The 20857-nt window shown below is 51.9% G+C and overlaps 4 protein-coding genes across 4 annotated transcripts; 1 reads left to right on the top strand and 3 right to left on the bottom strand.

Annotated features, from left to right (window-relative positions):
• The first annotated feature begins 61 nt into the window (after window positions 1-61).
• On the top strand, window positions 62-1334 carry BBK36DRAFT_1200785 (hypothetical protein). The gene is made up of 5 exons (XM_024897146.1): window positions 62-246; window positions 307-387; window positions 574-711; window positions 801-1160; window positions 1209-1334. Exons 1-5 carry the CDS (start codon window positions 76-78, stop codon window positions 1326-1328), a joined length of 870 nt encoding a protein of 289 aa, XP_024749658.1. The 5' UTR covers window positions 62-75; the 3' UTR covers window positions 1329-1334.
• A 474-nt stretch (window positions 1335-1808) lies between these two features.
• On the bottom strand, window positions 1809-2549 carry BBK36DRAFT_1159376 (hypothetical protein; the record flags this gene model as incomplete). Its single annotated transcript, XM_024894194.1, has 1 exon — window positions 1809-2549. One exon carries the CDS (start codon window positions 2547-2549, stop codon window positions 1809-1811), a length of 741 nt encoding a protein of 246 aa, XP_024749657.1.
• A 9082-nt stretch (window positions 2550-11631) lies between these two features.
• Window positions 11632-14411, bottom strand: BBK36DRAFT_1141192 (hypothetical protein; the record flags this gene model as incomplete). Its single annotated transcript, XM_024893435.1, has 7 exons — window positions 11632-11914; window positions 11948-12875; window positions 12930-13323; window positions 13399-13453; window positions 13503-13712; window positions 13763-14075; window positions 14333-14411. 7 exons carry the CDS (start codon window positions 14409-14411, stop codon window positions 11632-11634), a joined length of 2262 nt encoding a protein of 753 aa, XP_024749656.1.
• Window positions 14412-16703: 2292 nt separating this feature from the next.
• Window positions 16704-19460, bottom strand: BBK36DRAFT_1118816 (hypothetical protein; the record flags this gene model as incomplete). The annotated part of the gene is made up of 4 exons (XM_024890519.1): window positions 16704-17669; window positions 17742-18278; window positions 18426-18842; window positions 18909-19460. Coding segments are annotated over 4 exons (2472 nt in total), but the record flags the coding sequence as incomplete, so codon positions are not given.
• Window positions 19461-20857: the final 1397 nt, after the last annotated feature.

The raw sequence follows: 20857 nt of genomic DNA, 5'->3' as shown, positions 1-20857 counted from the left end.
AACAAATCTTGTTTTGATTCTGATTTTCTTTTTTTCCCTTAAAGCCATTGGTTGTTACTGCAGAAAGAAAAAACAATGCAAGCAAGCGCTTCGCCTACAAAGCGACGCGCCGTCCTCGGCTCTCTGGACGCGAACGCGGCCATGTCGTCCTCCACGCCCGCAAAGAAAGTTGTCGTTGCCGTCGTCGCGAGGGAAGAAGAACAACAGCCGCCGCCGCCGCCGCCACTGCTACTGCTCACGCCGTCGGTGAGTAGTAGTAGTAGTTCCGGGGTGGAGGAAGAGAGCGAGTTAGCAAAGGGGATGAAGAGAGGCGCAGAGGAGGACGATGGTGGGGAGGAGCAGGTTGTGGATGAGAGTCCGGCGGCGAAGAAGGCGTGTGTTGATGGGGTGAGTTTCAACGGTTTTTTTTCTTTTTTTTCCCTTTTCTTGATGGTTATTTTTTTTTCTGGGGGATGTTTTTCTGGTGTTTCTATGATTTGCCTGCGTTTTGTTTATGATTGAGTAGCAAAAGCGGGTTGGGTGGGCGCGGTTTCGCGATCGTTATCTATCTGGGAACTAACAAAGTTGTTATAGAGCACGCGATCAAGTTCGCCCAGCGTCGAGACGAGCTCCCTCTTTGATTCCTCCACCATCACGACTGCCACGACTGCAACAGAACCTATCATACCTACGACGAGACCACGGGCATTGACAAGAGAGCAAGCCAGAGAGGTACCAACCCTCTCCCCCCCCCTGGTTTCCCTCCCCCGTTTGTATCATGAGAAATCCCAATTGACAAGAATCATTGTCCGCGCGCGCAGAAAGCAGAGATCCTCCGCTTGCGCCTCGGCCTGGCGGGCTACAAGCTGCGAACGGGCCAAACCTCGGTGCCCCTCTCCGAGCTCCAGCGCAAGCCTCTTCCTCCGTCGACGACGACGGCGGCGACAAACATTATGCGCAGACGAGCGAATACGAGTTGTACATCCACGGAGCACAACACGAGCATACATTCCAGAGTGAAAAGTGCGGCTTCCAGTAGTCCATTGCAAGTTTCCCCCGGTCTGTCGCAGGAGTCGTCTACGTTGTCGTCGACGGGGTTTACAAATGGTATCGTGACTGTTCCTGCGTCGTCACAGGAGAGTGTTGTTGCGGAGACGAGGGGGAACACGCCCGAGAGAGATGTTGTTGTTGCTGCGCGGGACGACGTTGTTGATGCTGTTGGAAGTGAGAGGGATCACAAGGGGGGGTTACAACTGCTTGGGGTGGGGGGTGTGGATTCTCCTTCGAGGATGTTCCAGTCGAGTCCGGTGCCGGCTCCGGTGTCGTCGTTGAGGAGTACTTGTGCGTAGAAAGGGATGGAAAATGGGGGGAGTTACGGTGGCTTAGCAATGTTGTTGTTTTTTCTCTTGTGATGCATTAGGGAGGAACTTTTGTCTTGAGGCTTTGGAGTTGGGTTCATGGTAGGGGAGTGCTTTTGTTTATAGAGGGATAGAAACGCTATGAAGACACCTGGAGTGAGTGATGAACAGAGCTTGCTTAGAGAGCGTTGTTGGCCCCTGCTGCGGCAGACAAGTCAGTAAACTGGTAGTATCTTTTTATATGAAGTACAACTTTATATCTTGACAAGACTGAGTTAGTAGCAGAGGACTGATTTAATGACAGAGCAGCAAAACAGTTCTTTAAGCATTCTTCCCCCTAACAGGGCCCTATCTAACTATTAGAAAGGATCATGGCTATCCAGCGCCTTCACTTGGCTCCCCAGCATCTTGATAAAGATACATCGATTCATTACCCCTATTCAAGGTAAAAGAATACTCTCATACTTTCTGCTACTCCTTCGTCTTCCTCCTCTTGCTGCTTTTCTCGCTCTTGTCCTCTCGTTTTCTCTTGACAGTCCTCTTTACAACCCTAATTGTACCAACGTACTCCAAGTCAAGCAGGCTGCGTAGTTCAGGATTTTCCTTGGACAACGCGCGTTTCTCCAGCTCTTGCAGCCTACACGTCTCGCAGCTCTTGGCCTCAAAATCAAAAACCTCAAACAGCTTTGCCGATTCTGAGAGTTTGGCAGGAGGAGCAGGCGTGGCGGCGGCGGCGGGCATGGAAGGCGTAGCAGTAGCATTTTGTGCCTTTGTAACAGGCTGCTGCTGCTGCTGCTGTTGTTGTTGTTCTTGTTGAGAGACGGACTGTTGTTGTTGTTGTTGTTGTTGGACCCCGTCATCAAGTGCCGAAGCCAACCAGTCCCCATTCTCGACCCGGAAAAGCTCAGCGTTGAAGCCGCGGAGGCGCGCGGGCTCTTCCTCGCCGCCGTACTTGGCATCGACCATGACGCGCCTTTCCATTTCCATGGACAGGTCCATCAGCCCTTCGGACTCGCGGGTGTAAGGGGCGAAGTCCCATATGTACAGGAGAAACCTGGCTCGCCTTTCTGTCTCGGGGCTGATGGACGTTGGATCCCGTTCTCTTGTGGCGAGAATGTCTTGGATCTGCTGTTTTACGGCCGCTCTCAGGGCGGTTGAGTTGTTGTTGGGGTCGGCGGAGGGCGTGGTTGTGGTGTTCTGGTTGTCAGCCATGGTTTCTTCTTGTTGCAGAGTTGCTTTGTTGTAAGGGGATGAGATCAGTGAGTGGTAGTATGATCTCTGATGGCAGAAAATTGGTTTGTTGTAATAGGATGAGATACTGTGAGTAGAGTAAGAGCTGAAGGGCAGTAGGACTATGCGTTGGGTTTGTAAGAACTGGCAGAAGCATGGGTGAGGAGAGATGCAGGATATGGGGAGTACTTATACCAGTCCCTTGTTGGGGGATTCAAGGAAGAAGAGAAGGCTTGCCACATGAGGATGGTACAGTTTACGAGAACGCCTTTGGGAAATAAAAGAGTTTGGGGCTTCAAAAGTATAAAGAAGACATCGTCGTGCCGTCGGGTAAGGTAGCAAGTTGAAATAGAGTTAGCCACTTCAGCCACCAAAACAGTGCATCGTCTTTCTTGTTTTTTCAGGGACGCCGTAGGCTTTATGAAGAAAGGTCTGTTGCTTCAGAGTAAAACTTAAACCCCCCTTTCGCTTGATCCAAGAAACGTTGTTTAACCCCCGACGTTCCGGACATCCGAGTTGACAATGGTGTGAGAAGGGATGGGAGGACGAAGACTACGGGGAGGCGAGCGTGGCATAATTGGAGACGAAGACTGGGAAGCAGAATACTTTGTTGATGACTTGGATAATGCGGGCTAAGACACACGGGTTGAAGCTTGCGACAGTTTGATATGCCTATCGTCTAGCCCTGACACCAATATTTCTCCTTTCTCCTTTTCCTACTTATATTTCTAGCCATGTATAAGTCATAATCAACCCCCACAGGAAACTCAGTTACGGGAAATGGCCTTGCCAGATGCTCATGATTATCATGCAGGGCTCAGTGAGTCTGCCGAATACTGCTAGCGATATTTCTTAGAACCTTCCTAAAACATCTCGATATACATAATTGGACAGGCAAAAGAAGGAAACATTCAAGATACTCAGTGGGAAAGGCACGAAAAAAAAAAAAGAGAGACAAAAACATACAACAGCCGGTGTTCGCTGGTGGTCACCCACCCAACTACTAATCTGCCGGTTAGCGGCTTATCTATGGGGGAGCAGACGGGACCCCGAGCTTTCCGCTACCTATGGTCGTATGTGCTTGTGGACGGTGGTGGTTTGCCCTATGTCGAGATGGATCGAGGGAGTTTTTATTCCAAGTCTTCGGTATGCGTCACGTGACGCGTAGATCCACGGTAGTAGATCTGCCATCTGCATGTGACAAATCTGGCTAGCGCTTCCACCGTCCTCCACACCACCCTTCCTCTCGCTGGCAGGGGGGTCAGATTCAGATCCCTCCGCCCACCCCTCCCTGGACGGCGCTTACAGTACATGGATCCCCCTCGATGTCTTGCAACTTCAACACTATTACAGTATCTTCGTCTCGAGACTCTCGTCCTAGGAACTATTAGGTAGCCCCTTTGAGCGCCAGTTGCTCGCTTGATGTTTCTTTGGCAACGACACTGGCTGCTTCTTGCCTGATCTCCAAAGACATTGAGGAGTTTCTTACGATTTGAACTTCACTTTTTTCTACGTTCGGTACTGCATGTCCAAGTCCAGCTTGTTCCCCTAGGGAATTTGGGGGCTCATCTACAAACGCGTTTGGCCGGATTCTGCGAGTTCTTTCGGATCGAAGCTCGACGGCAAAGAACACTGGCCATACAATTCCAGGCCGCTGCCCTTGAAACTGGACGTCGCCCAGCCCAGCCCTTCTCGTTCAACATGGGGACACTACTGGAATAACCTCTCCAAATCACAAGAGAAAGTCATCGCTCGCATCGAATATTATGTGGACGATGACTTCCATGCCAAGTACGAATGCGCGGCAATCAGTGACATCAACAGAACTGGCACCGCATTCGCCGGAAGCCAAGTGGTGGAGTTCTATGGTGGTATTCACTCCAAACTCCCATGCCCCCATGTTTGCGACCTCACTGAACAGGTCACCGGCCTCGGCAAGGCTATGAAGGAAGGAAAGTTCTCTGGACAGCACGCTGAAGCGTTTGAATACTTCAAAGAAAGCGCGCATGGGACGCCTATTCCTCACGGTAGGACTTGGTTCCAGGGAGTCGACCTTCGCGAATACTGTTGTCACCACTATTCTAGGCGATGAAATCGCAGCTGTGCAAAGCAACTCCCGAAAAGCAGCCAACTACGAGGAAAAGACAAAGGAAGCGGAAGGACAGCACCTCAACAACGCCATCCTTCAGGCAGTCCATGGGTTTGCGAGATAAGGTCCATCATGTAGAGACCGTGAACCAATCTGCCATGTCCGTGGACAGCATGAGAGCCCTGACGGAAGCCATCCACAGAGCTTTGCTCGGTTATTCATGCTCGGAAAGGCCTGGAAAAGGCGGGCATTGGACAGCCATCAAGACTTGGGACGAAAGAGACGACATCCGGTTGTCTATACCAGCCTCCCGTGTGTAAGAATACCAAAGGACAACCCCAAAACGGAGGACATCATTGGCTTGGCAATGACGGGCAACAAGGTCGTTGACATGACTGAAGGCGCCCTCACCACCAAATTTTGAAATTGACTGAGATATATTGACGCTGCCATCAGTCTTTCATTTGCCTTAACGAGGTTGGACGTCTTCATAGTGGTATGGTTAACAATGCCTTTTATAGCCAGATGGTCTGTTAGAATGGTCACTGGCTGACAGCAGGATTGAATTAATGTTCTCAGTTTTCGGGCTGACCAGACAAGACACGCCACTTCCAGCTCAGTCAGCTTGTATCGCGTTTCCGCTTTAGACAGCAGTCTACTGAGGAACATGATTGGCTGTATGCGCTGCCTGGGAACATTCGGAGGCGTCCATTCATCATCTTGCAGGTGAAAAACAAAGACGCCTATTCCCCTGCCGCTCGCATCCAACTTCACAACGGTTCGTCTCGCCGGATTGTGGTGGTGTAGCTTCATGCCGTTCGTCAGCTGTTGTTATAGGGTTTCGAACGATTCGCGCTCAGCCGCCGAGGGTTCAAACGTTTGCTGCTGGAGCTTGTGGTTCCTGGCCTTTTTATTAATCTTGAGCAGGCCTCGCCGCCGAAGCAGGTGCTATACTACGGTAAGTGCTGGAACTAGAAGCATATGGCAAGAGTAGAAGAACATAGCGATAGTAGCAGAAAGTAGATAATTTTGATTCTTTTCTAGGGCCTTTAGATAGTTGGTAATAAAACATATGAATCTATTGATAAGGATACTAGGTAGTTCAGGTAGAACGAAAGGGCGATGGGTTGGAAAGGGCAGAGAAGCCTTGCTTTCCCACACACGCTTGCGGCGGCTCCCCTGTCTCGGTCACCAGAAAGGGGGAGGGTATGGAGGAAAACGAATTAAAAAGATCAAAGATGGGCCAAGGCCATGAACAACCGCCTCATCAAGACCCTGGGATACTCCTCGTGGGAGATACCCTTTGGCCTGGAATTGCGTGGCCTTCTTCTCAGTGATCATCGTGGACAATGAGAGCTTTTAAGAGCAGCCATTGGGCTAGATCGCTAATCAACTATAATCTCGCTATCAATCACCTGTACGCAGTGGTCTATAGCATCCCTGAAGAGTAGGAGGGGCTTAATGAGTGTATGGGGAGGTAATACCTTAGATTACATTCCCGCCCTTGAATAAATACTCCGGATGTTGATTTGACGTCCTATATTGAATATAGATATGCAGTGATTCCTCGCTCAATCTCGTCTTCAACGTCTCTCAGTTGCTTTGAAGTCACTCCTATGCCCATGCCCAAAACCTCATATATGTCTCCTGTTACACATGGCTCCCACGTTTACTCCCACAGCTTGTATATACAACCCCAACGCCCCCTTTTCCCCATTAGTCCACCAGAATCCTCGGCTCAATCTCGCCATAGCTCTTGAAGAACTGTGAGAAGAGCTTGATGGCGTTGCCCACGTCCGCTGTACCTCCCGTTTCGCGAATTGAATGCATCGAAAGCTGAGGATTTCCTACATCGATCGTTCTCATTCCTAGCTTCGCAGCCAGTCCTGGACATCTTCCACTACCTACGAGTATGGTGGTATGTGCTTATTGATGGTGGTGGTGGTGGTTTGCCCTCGTCGAGAGGATCTGTGGAGTTTTCAAGTCTTCGGGAGGCGACAGATGTGAGGTCACGTGAACTTTGATTTGCTAGATCTGCAAGCTGGATTCAAGAGATCCAGCTACTAGCACTTCCATCCTCCTCCACGCCCTCTTCTCGGGTCGGATCCTTCCGCCCACCCCTTCTGGTCTCTCAATGACACCTCCCCAGGCGGCGCTAAGGTATGTAGCAGATGCTCGCCGTTCAGCCATCGTCATACACCCCAATCTGGTTCTAGAGACATCTGGCTGATCTATTGCAGCAGAGTATTCTTGATCACAGAAGGAAAAAAGGGCGTATGCTCGCGCATTTAGCTTGCTTGAGACCCAGACTCAGTTCTTCGTGTCTCGCAGCTTCGCGTGAGATGCAGACCCACCCTTTTATCGTCTTCCGATCTTCTTAACGGTAGCCTCTCTCAGGTAATTATATCACGAGCTGGACTGTAGAGCATTTGCTCCCCTCGATTCTACTTGGCTGCGGAATACAGTGAGACAAGGCCAAGGCATGTTACCAGAACGAAGATGCGACGGCAAGTCTCTTTCGGGGGCTGCAGCCGCTTGCCAGGCTGCAGCTGCAACTACGCTTGCCAAGTCGATTATCGGGTCTGCTCGCCGCGTCCCAGTCTCGCAACTTTTGTGGTGTCGAAAGCCAACCCCAACTTATCGTTTCCTCGCCCAACAGTTCATCTGCCTTGCAACCGCACTCAACCGGGACTCCTGCTCAGAGACGCTGTACGATAGAGGTGGAAAAAGGCGGCATTCACTGCGTAAGTTCTCTCAGGCGACTTGACAGATGGCATCACCACTCCCCTCTGCTCTCGGTGTTTCTGTTCACAGCATCACGCGCGCTTCCAGCGACGTCTCAGGTTGGTCGTGCTGCGCGCGGCTAGTATTATCACAAGCCCCGTCATCAAGCGCATGCTAGGCCCCGGGAGTGCGTGTTGCCTTTCTCTCTCTTTCTTTTATCCGCCTGGGAAACTTCGTCACCAGTGAACACCGCCTACCTCGCATCGAGCTGTCGAGGAAATCTTCGCAAGTGGTGCTCAACGACGCGGGGAATTATGTTACGTTTAGGGCGCGACACGCAAGGGAAAATGCATATGATCAACCCATCAAGATGTCTTGACCGCTGCTTTCACGGGAAGAAGCATCCCCTACTTTTCTGTCCTTGCATGACTGAGTGACTTATGCGCAGTCCCGAAGCTCTATTGCTATTCCTTCCTACTACTAGGTCCTGGGGACGCGGCCTCACGTGTCTATAACTACACCCACCAGCCCGAGCGGCAGTTTTTCTTGTGCATCATCACCGCCTCTTCCAGTCAAGCAAGTTACTTTGTTGGCTATACTGCTCGATACTCGAGTCCACTGTTCTTCTGGACCTTTGTCTCAATCGCCCTTGTCTCTCACAGATGGCCTGGCCAGGAGCCGTCAAGTTCCGAAGTCGGATCAGATCTTTCCCAAGCCACTGCCAAGGTTTCCCAAACATTTCGGGCCAGTCTTTAGGCCCATCCTCAACAGTGGCATCAATCTGCAGATTTCTCTTACGCCGCCAATGAAAGGCGCCTCCAGGCCCAGATGCTTATATTCATCCTTTAAGGGTTTCGGTAAGCTCACGAATCTCCCCTATGTCGTTGGGGGAAAGGTCATTCTTAACCAGCTCAAGAAGACAAGATTAGGCTTTCTGTCACCTGGCAGTCTCGCTTGAGACGGAGATTTGCCTCTCATTGTCTTGCGACCTCCTGCACGGTGCTCTTTAGACTTCGTCTTGGGGGTTGGGCCGTATAACGCTATGCTCGCTGCAGCATTGGTTACCACTCACCTAACCTTCGACACTCAAAGGGGACTCCTGTTCAGAATCGCCTCCCAGGTATAATGACGCCTTTCTCATCAAGAGTTGCGCGACCAGCAACAATAGGAGCCACCACCCACTCAATGCAATACTAGTCTGATTCATCCTCGTGTCCTCTCTTGTTACATTTTCCGGGAAGCTGATTGTGCAATGCCCGACAGGGACGCTGATGCCGAGCGGCGCTTCAATGCATGCCAAGCTGCCAAACTTCTTCGCAAGATCGAACACGAGGATGAGTCGGACCATTGTAAACGCATTTTTGAGTGGATGGTGGCTCCTATTGTTGCTGGTCGCGCAACTCTTGATGAGAAAGGCGGTCGATACTACACAGACATTCGCGTCTATCTCCCTGGTACCTATCACAGGCCCTGGCATTCTCGTTGGAGGTCACTTTTACCACAGACACACGCATCTAAACCAACTAAATCCCTTATCTACGAGACGGAGTCGGGCATGGGCCTCGCCTCCTATCGCATAGTCCAGCTTGATCTTCCCTGTGGGAGATTCGAACTCAGTGTTGATTGCATCTATTACCAAGGTAAGCAAGCATTCACTCTGCAGACACAGTTTCTAGGTTACTAATAATCCTGTACCAGAAGTATCACAGGCTCGGTCGTTTCTTTCACTCTCGGTGTACTTCGCGTTGCTTCCTCCGAAGGCACCCGGAGAAAGGGAAGAAAGCTACGACACAATCTGAAGTGCAGCCGATGAAGCCAACTGGCAGATGCAACAGCAGACAATGTGCTCGAGTTTTGTTCGATGGTTAGGTCTTGGAATGTTCTGGGGCTCGGGATGGAATGCTCAGGAGACAGATGAGCTGGTTTATGGCATCAAGGAAACGGGGTCCCTCACGAAGCTCGTAGTGGTCGAGACTGAGTGCTTGCGAAGACAAGTTCCTTGCCCTGCATGGCTTTGCTCAGCTTAGGCATAGTAGCAGGTTTATGGACTTCTGTGGAACCTTGACCATTCTGTACAACCCTGATGCCCGCTCAAGCGTTCATAGGAGCCCAAGCGAAGCTGCTGCTGATGCCTTGGCCGTGCTGCTGGCCTAGGTGGCGAAGCTGCTGGCCCTGAGGAAGCTGCTGGCCCTGAGGAAGCTGCTGGCCCTGATGAAGCCGGGCCTCACGAAGCTGCTGGCCTTGCTGCTGCTGGCCAATCGCCAGTCGAATTTTCTTTAACCTCCCTAGTTATTCAGGAACAGCTGAGTTGATAACCAAGCAAAGCTGGAAGTAGTGTTTCTCTCTGGTTAAACCTGCGCTCCGCTGCTCCGCAGCTCCGCTTGGGAATAACATGGCCAGGCATCATTCAACGCTTATGTTCAAGCCCACCTCCTTCTACCCTAGGGCATATAGAGTATACTTTATCCATGGCTGATCCTTGGTAGGATTGTTCTAAGACCGAACAATGAACGCGTAACAGAGTGCACCCACAGCACTTGATTCTTCATGTTATGGACGTCAAGCTTACCAAGAAGTGCATCGAAGCGGGGCGTTGGGCGCTTTGCGCCATTATGCTTGCTGCACCCATTTTGGATATTTGGTCTCGCCTCTTTGAGAAACTGTAGGCCTGGCGGAGTGCTCTTTGTACCTTATTGAGAAGTCTGATAAGCTTCAGACCGCCTCCCTTATTGTGTACAGCATACTGACATCTATGCCGTCTGGGTCGCTGATGGCGACTGTTGCCAACATCTGGGTACAAACTGTCGTTGTTCGTTTGCCGCAGTGCACGTCTGGTGGGCATTCGCTGTCCACATGGCGTCGCAGGTAGGTAATAGAAGCAATCGACCACTTTGCTGGGGACCTTTCTGCTTTTCGCTCGGAAGACACGTCTGGCGTATTTGGCCCTCGACGCATTGAGGCTCGGGGCCTAGCATTCGCCGTCTTCGTAGGGGTTTCACGGCATCGTGAGCTTGGCCTTCCCTTTATCTTCCGTCGGCGTGGTCGGGTTTCAGTCCACATGTGTGGGCCATTAGCGAGGTTCGTGAACATTAAACATTCCATTGTTGCTCGCCTTCGCCTTTGCTGCACCAGGCGGCTGCTACTACTGAAGCAGCTCTTTGGAGCTCTAGCCCTCGTAGCTGTAGCGTGTATCAGAACACCATGTCCATTTCCTTCGTCTAACCAGTGTATAACTTACTGTTCATCAGGCATAGGCATATCAGGCTTGTCTTGTTCGATGCTTCCAATCAAGATCTGGGCATTGAGGCTCGGTCCTGCGACCGCGCTACCATTCCTGGAGCTGATCTCACCCAAAGTGTTCTGCTGAGAACCGTATCGCGGGCGAAGAAGCGCTTGAAGCTCTCGTCCTCTGCTATTTGGCTGGTGCGTTATTAGAGTGAAGTTGTCAGGCCCAGCATCTGAAGGAGAGGGAAGCTTGGGCAAAGGCGGGTTCGGTGAAATCGTCAAACCCAGGGAAAAACTGGATGGGCAGATATACGCGTTTCACTGTGAGGCCATGCTAGCAATGTTGGCGTCTGGCGTAACGGTAAATGTGTGGTGGTCTCGGATGCAGGAATTTCGCTACGTCTATTCTAAACTTTCTACTACGACCAGTTGCTAATTCTCCTTCTTGCTTGAATGATGACCTTGACACTCACGTCGTGTTTTCCGAACTGGTATGAATTGAAGTCGGTGTTGCGACTGGTTTAGACTGATTCATGGCTATCACGGGCTGTAATTGCGAGGCAAGACCAAGCGGAGAGATTAATGAGACTGGATCAATTGCACTGACTAATTAGAGAGTGTGCGCATCTTGGAGACAATCCTCCACTATTACGGCGCCGTCGAGGGCGATTAAAGAATAGGAATTGAAACACTCTTGTGAAGAACTGGAAGGCAAGGTAAAAAGGAAAGCGAAGAAAAGACAAGCAAAGAAGCATAAAAGAAGAATGAAGAAATGAAGAAAGAATCATTCTCGGTCAGAAATGAAGAAGCACATTGCATCAAGTAGAACGGTAATTGACGAAAAGGGAGGAAAATGGCAACATTGTCAACGCAAATAGTCCTCCGTCATGATCATCGTTGCGATACCCCCGGGTTGGCAAAGCGAATGCGTCCCCGCTCGAGGGAGCCAGTCGATGATCCCAGGCACATTCTTCCGATGATTCATCCAGGGAATCGTAGCTTCGCACGCCTTGTCAGAGGTGTATCTCAGCCATCAGAGTCTTCAAGTCCGGTCCCAAGTCCGTCAGCCTGAGTGTCGGAATTCGGCTCGGGCTCCGTTTCGGTCTTCAAGAGCTTGGCTGGCGTTTCTGTCACTGTCGCATCGCTTATGGCAATCTTTCGTTTGCGGCCAGCAGCTGACAAGTCGCCGGTGGGCTCATTGCGATTCAGGAGCGCCTTAAGGTTGGGATGTCCCGCTTGACCACCAGGCCAGAATATGGTTATCGCGGGATTCGGATTCTGGCTCCTGACGCTCGTTTCTTCCCAAGGCCTAAGCCCGGACAAGCATGTAATAGCGTCATACCAGATCGCGTATCTTTTGAGGTAGTGACTTTTCTTTGTTGCTTCAAATCCCTGAAACGTTGCCCAGAGGGCCTCAAAGTCCCGGAAGTCACGAGAGATTTCTTTGAGGGTGCGTGTAAGCGCGAACCTCTTGGAGCCCGAGAGATCCTCCCATGGTGGTGTCGCCCACCCGTGAAACGTCGTATACTGCAGGTACATCTCTTTCACGTTCTCTTCAGTGAAAAAGTCCAGTGGCTTCGAAATAAGGGTCTGCACCTCGAAGCTTTCCCAGAGAGCGCGAAGGCGTGCCAAACGAGAGGCGGCGGTTTTCTCCATATGCACCTGGCGGGCCTTGACGAGATTTTGGTACCCGCCTTTCGCCATCGTCTGGCGGCCCTTTGCGAGACCTTGGTACCCGCTTTTCGCCATCGTCTGGTGACCCTTTGCGACATTTGGGTACCCCTTCTCCTTGAGGACCTGCCGGGCCTTGACGAGACCTGGATAATTTTGCTCCGCCGATGCCTTCCGGGCCGCCTTGAGGTTTGACCAACCGTCCTTCTTGAACGCCTCGCGGCTCTTTGCAAAACCTGGGTAGCCTCTCTCCTTGTTGACTTGGCGGCCCTTCACAAGACTTGGGAAGCCATTCTCTCTTTGCGTCTGGAGGCCCTTGACGAGTTCTGGGTATCCTCTGTCTTTGTTTGTCTGACGTCCTCTGACAAGACTTGGAAAGCCATTCTGCCTTTGCGTCTCGGTGCCTTGTCTCAGCGATGGGTACCCTCTCTCCTTTTCTGTTTGGCGGCCCTTCACAAGACTCGGCCAGCCGGCATCTGCTTGCGCCTTGCGGGCCAGTTCGAGATTCTTCCTGCGTTGCTCCGGTGAGACGCGGTGTGGCCTCTGGATTGCTCTGGTAGTGAAGAGATCGCTCCGCTTGACTTGGATATTCGCAATAGCTGCTGTGGTATTCTACACCATATCAGCATAGAGCCCTCCTGGCAGGGGAGCACCGTAGATAAAGTGGCTGGAATGCTGGACGAAGAAGATAAGCTGCTGGACATCTTGTGTGTTCTTCCGATATGCAACATAGAAGAATGGCTGTATCTGAAACACGCCAGGAACAAATAGCCGCACTTTTGTAAGGGAGATGCTCTTGTCATTTTGAAGACACTTGTCGAACGTTTCGAGGCAGCTTGAGCCAACAAGTAAGACAATTGGCGAGGCTCTCATCAAAGTATAGTTAAACTCAATGCTGAGTTTAGCCATCTTCTTCCACTTTGGAAAGCGAGTCTCCCATCCTGGGTCCTTGGCATCCTCTCTGATCGGTAGCATATCAGAGCATAATATGGAGGACGGAGTTCCAATCTTTTCGGACTGGAGGGCCAGACTGTTGTTACTCGTATCCTGTAATAAAAGAGTCAGAAAAGAAAGGAATGGATTAGGCGCCCGAGACTCAAAAATGCGCGGGAGAGAACATACCAGCACATGACCAAACTTCAAGTGTGATTTCTTGGTGTTGAAGGTCGGATAATGCCTACTACATGTTAGTACAACTTGAAGTATTGAAGCGGAAACGCACATACCATTGGGTGTAGAGGACCGCCCCATATGGCCCAGATGGTTTGCACATAAAGGAAGTGTCTAACTTATCGTCGCACGCCTTGATAGCTTCAAGATATTGGTCCCAAAGCTGATCAATAGTAGGACAGTGTGAATGCCAGGATTGTCGCTTCTCGTCTTTGCTGAAGGCCATGACATCAATGGAGGACTGCGGGAAGACTTGTGCTTGAATGCTGTAGTGGAGTTAGTGCCGGTAGATTGTAATGAAAGGATAAGCACATACCTGTGTTGGAATTCCTCGATGGCTGCTTTTATCGTCATGCTGATGTCGGCTTTGCTGAGGAGTACGCTTAGCCAATGGTGATCGGCTGTGAACAAATCCGCAGGCAGCTCTCCCTCTTCTAGGGCCTTCCGAAGCACATCCTGTGATTGCTGTCTGCTGTCAATGGCGGTCTCTGGAGGAGTTGGCATTGGTGAAGGCAGCGAATCAGCGGGTACCACTTCCGCTTCTCCGGAATCCAGAGCAGCATCTCGTTGTTGTCCCGTGCCGTCAATGACGATGTCTGGAGGGATCGAGATCATTGAAGGCGATAAACCTGTGAGTAACATTTCCGCCCCCATAGCGTCCGGTACTGCATGCTGTTCTGGCTCCATGCTGTCAATGGCGGTCCCACGCGGGATTGATCCCATCGGATGCAATACCGATCATCGGTCGGTGGACGGGATGACTGCATTCAACTGTCTTCAAGAGGGATTTTCGAAATGAATACCTGGGGAAGAGAATTTTGTGTGCTCGCTTGCAAGCGCTTGCAGTTTGGGAAGGAGTACTCAACCTCCTTCTCTACTGACACACACCCCGTGGCCGACATTCGTATTCGCTTGGAGTCCTTGTAGTTCGGGAAGGAGTACCACACCTCTTCCACGCACGGCATCGGGGGCGTCTTGGCTCTTCAAGGCACGCATCGAGATTGGGATCGAGGTGATTGCGATTTCGTAATGAGGTATGGGCGTAGTAGAACGTAGTGCAGGAAACTGATTTGCCTTTGATCGTGAGCTGTAACCTTGCATATCGTTTCGCTAGGCGGTAGTCGACTGTGGTGTTTGAGGCTGAATCGAAAGCGGTAATGTACCAAAGTGTCAGAGTAGTGAGGTTCTATGGGTAGGTGGGATGAACTGAGGGAAGAAGGCGAAGAAAAAAAGGGATTAGAATCGTAAACAAGCCCCCAGGTTCCTTTGGAACCAGCTAGGCTGTTGGATGAGCAGTCTTGGATCTGCCTACCAAGCTTACCCAAGCCGGCAAACATGTAACCAGTCCTTCATCCCGCGGTCGTCGGTTGATGATGCCTTCGATATTAATTTTCTGAACCGTCGGGTCGAAGGAGTCCGGGCGGTTCAGGTGTGCATGTTGCAACTGGCTGATCGGGTTGCACGGAGGCGAGAGGTATCAAAAGAACAACAACTGGATGTACTAACTGAAGAATGGCCACGAAAGAACTAGCTAGCTATGGGCTTCTCAATGCAGGATGATGAGTCTGGTGACCGTGCCTGAAATGCATAATCATCCCTGAAGCATAAAGTCTCCGTATTACCGAAAGGAAATGAAAAATGGAAGAAATCCCGACACGATAACAATCACGCATAAGCACTGCGTAAGCAAAACGTATGATATCCATCACAAGCCCTCACCAGTTGCTGGATATCCATCCCATATCTCTAGTATCCACGTATGTCATGCCCTACCACAACTCATACGGGCCAATTTCCTCGGCAACGGCCTCGATGGGATACTGGACGGCAGGAGTCTCGAATAAGGCAGGAATCTCGACGGCGGGAGTCTTAACGGCGGCAGCGGGAGTCTCAGCAGAAGACTTGACAGCGGCAGAAGGAGTCTTGGCGGGAGTCTCAGCGGGAGTCTCAACAGCAGCAGGGGGAGTCTCAACAGCAGCAGCGGGAGTCTCAACAGCAGCAGCGGGAGTCTCAACAGCAGCAGCAGGAGTCTCAACAGCATCAGCAGGAGTCTCAACAGCAGCAGCAGGAGTCTCAGCAGCAGCAGCAGGAGTCTCAGCAGCAGCAGCAGCGGGGGTCTCAGCAGCAGCAGGAGTCTCGGCGGAAGTCTCAACAGCAGCGGGAGTCTCAGCGGCGGGAGTCTCAGCGGCGGGAGTCTTAGCGTTAGAGGTCTCTGTTCCCACTTCAATCTTCTTTTTCATTGCTTTCCGTAACTCCGAACCCAAACGCTTCACCTCTTGTCGTGCGGATGATTCCCTGTACGCCATGCGCTTTTGCTGCGTCTTGCGCTTGATCCTTGTTTCCTGATTCTTGTCCTTGGACTTGTCGGCGGGGAATGCTGTCCGAAACACATTATCCAGCGGCTGGATGGATGTTCTGTCCAAAGGCTCATCGAGGTCTTTTCCAGGACAATTTCGGCCGGCATGGGTGCCCTCGCAAAAAGCGCATGCCACGTCTTCCTGGCATCTGCTTCGCACGTGTCCCGGACGTAGACAATGCGTACAAAATGTCGACCATCCGTGGGTAGTAATCACGCTGTCACGGGTCTTGAGCCACTGCAGCAGATTGCCCAGGGCTTTGCCTCTCTGTGGAAACATAGCAGATTGTCCGACCAGAATGGTGAGCATACGTGCTCGGGTCGTCATGACCGCGAGACGCTTGTCGTCTGTCATAAACCCGGGCTTCTCAGATCGCACGAGGTCACAAATGACAAATTCACCCTGATGACTTGGGGACTCATCGATTGTCCGAATATCGACTATGCCCTGCGGTATCTCTCGAGCCGGGATGGCTGAAAACATTTGCTGTAACAGCTGCTTCTGCTGGCTGTAGCCAGTGATAACGAGAATCTTTGCCCACTGGTAGGTGGAGGCATCGGCCTGGGGATTCTGCAGATAGCTGTCTAGCGACCAGGCTGGTGCGGAGGCTACAATGCGTGAGACAAGCTCAACCACATATCGCGCGTTGGTGTGATTGACGTATGAGGTGCCGAGTTGTTGTTCTTTTCCGCCGTCCACATTAACAAGCACAAGATTGCTTCCTGGACGTGATTGCTGTCCCGGGCTGAGGGCGCATTCGTCCGTGAGCCAGTCATGGACCTCTTTGGTATAGCGGTTCCTTCGATTCACGATCGTCATGTCGGCAGAGTAGAATTGTTCTCGAGCCCAATCGTGCACATCGCCAAAAGCTCTGTGGTTTTCCGACAGGACGAAGTCGATCTGCCCAGCGCCTTCCATTCGAGCTAGTAGGCTTCGCTTTCGTTGAGCCGTAAAGATAGGGTTGTACTCAATATCCTGTTCGGCTGCGGCGATTGGGCCAAATTGCTTGACGTCACCAATCCATAGCGCTGGCACATCCGCGTGGCGGGCGATGGGTAAAACAGCCATACTCTCTGTGAGCCGACCTGCCTCGTCTATCACGACGAAGCATGGTTTGAGAACAGGCACGTGGTTGTACAACATGCGGAGGGCCACCGGGGTGCCCGCAATCACATCAGCTTTGCAAACAAAATCGGCGATGATTTTTCTAGCTGAGTCGAAATAGTCGCGCTTGTTCACCATGTAGTTGGCTGGATTTGACACCTGCAAATCCCAAGCTTCCTTGATCTCTGGGTAGGCATCGGGATTTTGCTCAACTTCTTCACGAAGCTGCATAGCAAGCGATGAGGGGTCTGTAGCCGGATTTCTCTCCACGTAGAGCGCAGCCCGGAAGCCGTTGATGTGAGCGATCAGTCGCTTCGCAGAATGTGGGCTATTTTCGTCGATGGCCATGTCCTCCGGACCGTGCAAGACTGCGGCCATGAAAACACGCAACTCATCATCATAAGGGTAGATACGGATGATGCGCTTGTTTTGGACTTTGGCCTGAAGGCGGAGAACCGCATCTCCCACCTGCGTATTTTGGGGAGCCGTCCACACGATAGGCGTGAGCTTCGACAGTGACGAATCGTCCCGAGAATCAGAATCGGAGGGACTCAGTGTGTTGCTGGCATCGGTCACTCTAAGCGAATCTATGAGGATGTCCAGAGCGGCGTCATGTGCGCGGCGGGCCGAATCAGCGGGATCCATGGAGTCATCCGCCATTGGTGCTTGTCCTTCTGTTGCCTGGGCGACGTCATGTGCGCGGCGGGCCAAATCAGCAAGGTTCGTGGAGTCATCCGCCATTGGTGCATATCCTTCTGTTTCCTGGGTGTCGTCCCATTGAGCAGGATTGCGCGCGGTGTCATCCGCTTGAAGATCGGGAGGCGAGTAGTTGACGAGGAGTTGGCCAGCTTCTCCCATTTCTCTCATCTTTGCGTCGTAGTCGGCTTCCTTGCGAGGTCTGCTGGGCACCTCAGCCATCTCGCCTTCCAGCATGGCAGCAACGACGTTGGTTGCCAAAGTAGATTTCCCAGATCCAGGTCCTCCCACAAGGCTGACCCGGCCGAAAACTGCTTCCTTGAAGGTCTTGATTGCCTGAGCGTGTTGACCAATGAATCTTCCTTGTTTGACAGCCTTGCCAAGGCCGGTGAACCTTTCCGTGAGGTCGCAGACAGTGGGCATCAGACTCCGATCGAATGCTACCACAAAATTCCACCATTGGGCTTCGGGGGAGTCCAGTGCCAATCTGTTCATTTCGCTAATGCCCGAGCATTCGTGTTGGAAGGATTTGTCGTCCACATCATACTGAATGCGAATGGTAGTTTTGCCTTTGAATCTGGAGAGGTCATTCAAATACGCGCCAAGGTCGGAAGGGAAGGGTTGGGCAACGTCCAGTCTGACGGGCGGGCGCTTCAAGCCAAACGGCCAATTTGTCTGCACCGGAGCCCAAATGACAAACACGGCGACGTCAGCGAGTACCCCCGGGGGGAGACGCACTCGTATACCTGGGCATGGTTGACCGTCTTTCTCATCGAGAGCCGCGTGAGAGACGACCGACTGTTTGCTCATCTAGAGCATAACGCGTGTGCGGTGTTCAATCTCATCTTCCGAATCCTGTCTGCGCAGTTCCTTTGCATAGTTGTAAGCGTCGTAAAGTCGTTTCACGTCGGGTTCTGCGTCGGGAATTTCTCGGTCGGCTTCAGGGGAGAAGGTTGCGATGTAAGAGAGGATCTTTGGCGCAGCGACATCTAGGAATTTCTGCTCATGAATGCCCGCAACGAGCTCCTCCTGCTCTGCGATGTCGTCGCCGTCCTCATCTTCGGCCTCCTGCTCCTTCATCTTCGCCAGCTTCCTCTCGGCATCACGCAATGCGTTGTACGCTCGATTCTCAGCCACAGCTAGTCCCTCGCAAAGGGCCGTAGTCATGGTAGCTGCCTGCGTAGCAGTTACACGTCTCAGAGGTGCAGAATGCCGGTGTTGTTTCAGGGTCGTGTACATCTGAACACGCGTGCCGACATCGGGTAAGATATCCCGGTCTTCAACAGAGTCCAGCGGAACAGAAACTAGGAAAGCTGTAGGGAAGCCAGTTCCTCTGATACCGTACAACTCGTCGTCTGACTTCTGAGATTTCCATTCCGACCCAGGAAGTGGAAGCACGTACGCGGGGAGTTTCGTTGACTCGCATTCGAGGCCCTTGGTGAGTAGCCAACGACCCTCGTCAGCGGCACCGCCGAGTAAACTGACCGTTCTCTCATCTCTGGAGCAGAAAACATTGACCGCTGGCGTGTGTCTGGGATCAGGGCGTTCGATTGTCTCCAGATTTATATTGTCATAATACAGATCGTTGGGAGAGCCGCGACGCGCGTCTTTCGCGATAAGGGCATAAGGATTCCGTCTCAGGTCTGGCGTTAAAAGGGCTTGCCAGCGCGTCTTCCAATCAGAATCCTTGGGTTCCGGGAACAGCAGCCACCAGGTGAACGAGGTCTTGGGCTGGAGCGAAGACAGAAGATAGCGGATGGACCAGGCGATCTTCTGTCCATCAGCTGGCAGCGAGTCAACCTGTTTCCAGAATCGCTGAGGGAACAAAATAGTGACGGAAGAACCAGTGGCTTCCATATTGATACGTATAGCGTTTGAGAAGTCGCGAGCCATGTAGTCCACCAGCGGGGCAGCAGGGTCCATTTCTGCAAAGTGCTGCTTGTACTTGTCGCCGAGGTCGTTGGCCATCATTCCCTGAGGGGAGACCACATTGGCAAAATGGTCGTTGACGAAGTCTTCAGTGACAGTAAATTGGTCTGCTGTCATGAGTTGAGGTAACTGGGCGACAGCAACATTGCAGATTGCGACAAGGTGGTTTTTCTCGCCATCACGGAGCTGGAAGTAGACGCTGAGTGTCGTTTCCGAGTTGGCTCCAATGTGCGGGACGACGGTGGTGTGTAAGCCAGGTTCCACACCCTGAGCAACGCGGCGAATGTGATCAAGATGATAACCAGGCAGGCGTTCTCCGTTCATGAAGAGAAAGCAGTCCACAGTACCAGGGAAGCGAGCCTTTTTCTGGGACTTGCCATCGTCTTCATCGGCGTTGGCTCCATCAGCAGCGACATTGGCCGTCTCAGCTGGAGCAGTGACGTCGTCGCCTGAAGCGTCATTCCAGGCTCCGGAGGCCTCAGGCAGCTCAGCTCCCCAGGAGTCCGTCTCATTGTTTGTAGAGTCATGCTGAGTGTCACCTGAAGATAGAGTTAGAACAGGCTCATAGAGTGGTTTTGGCGAACTCACCTTCAGTGCTGGTGCCCCAGGAGCCAGAGGGCTGCATGGTACCCCAAGATTCGCCGGTCGGGGCGTCCTCACAAGGATCCTCAGAGGACATGATGCGGGGAACACGGTAAGGTAGGGTTGGTGACAAGGCGTGGCTGAATAGGTACAAAAAAAGCAGGCAGGAGTTGCGGGCAACAGTAGTATCTGGTACGGCAGGGTGTGCGATCGGGAAGCGGAGGAGGGTGAGGTTCCAGTTGACAAGCGAAGGAAGAGGGGCATTTGCCAAGATTCAGTCGACGCGTTTTGTGCGCAAGAGTGAGCGGGCCGTTTAGCGCGACAATTTTTGCCCCACCAGGGCTAACAAAGCGCGCTAGGGCTCACAAGGCAACAATCCGGTAAAATTGGATTAACTCTGGTGAAATCAAGTGGAAATAAGGTAATAATCGTAAGTAAGTCCCCAAACTCCTGATGGAATGAGCGAGACGATGCGGTGAATTGGTAAGGTGAAGATAGTGCGATAATCGTCAGTAAGTCCCCAAACTCCTGATGGAATGAGCGAGACGGTGAGGCGAATTCGTAGGTAGTCTCTAGCTTGTGTCGTAGGCCAGATATCTCTCCAATAGGCTGTTTTATCTAACTTGGATCAGGACTGACCACAAGCCAGCGAAATCAGATTCGATTCTCCTATTCTGTTCTTTTGCCGGCTGATGACGTTTTTCACAGTGTGATCATATTTAACGCATGAGGATTCGGCAAGA

Source organism: Trichoderma citrinoviride (assembly GCF_003025115.1).
Source record: "Trichoderma citrinoviride strain TUCIM 6016 unplaced genomic scaffold BBK36scaffold_7, whole genome shotgun sequence".
NCBI lineage: Eukaryota > Fungi > Ascomycota > Sordariomycetes > Hypocreales > Hypocreaceae > Trichoderma > Trichoderma citrinoviride.
This window is presented reverse-complemented; position numbering and strand designations above follow the sequence as displayed.

Bases quoted from the DNA above. Each gene is read 5' to 3' on its own strand.
- BBK36DRAFT_1200785 (XM_024897146.1), top strand. From the start codon at position 76: ATGCAAGCAAGCGCTTCGCCTACAAAGCGACGCGCCGTCCTCGGCTCT. The intron at 388-573 runs GTGAGTTTCAAC...AAGTTGTTATAG, and splicing joins AGAAGGCGTGTGTTGATGGG to AGCACGCGATCAAGTTCGCC. The intron at 1,161-1,208 runs GTTGTTGTTGCT...GTTGGAAGTGAG, and splicing joins GGAACACGCCCGAGAGAGAT to AGGGATCACAAGGGGGGGTT.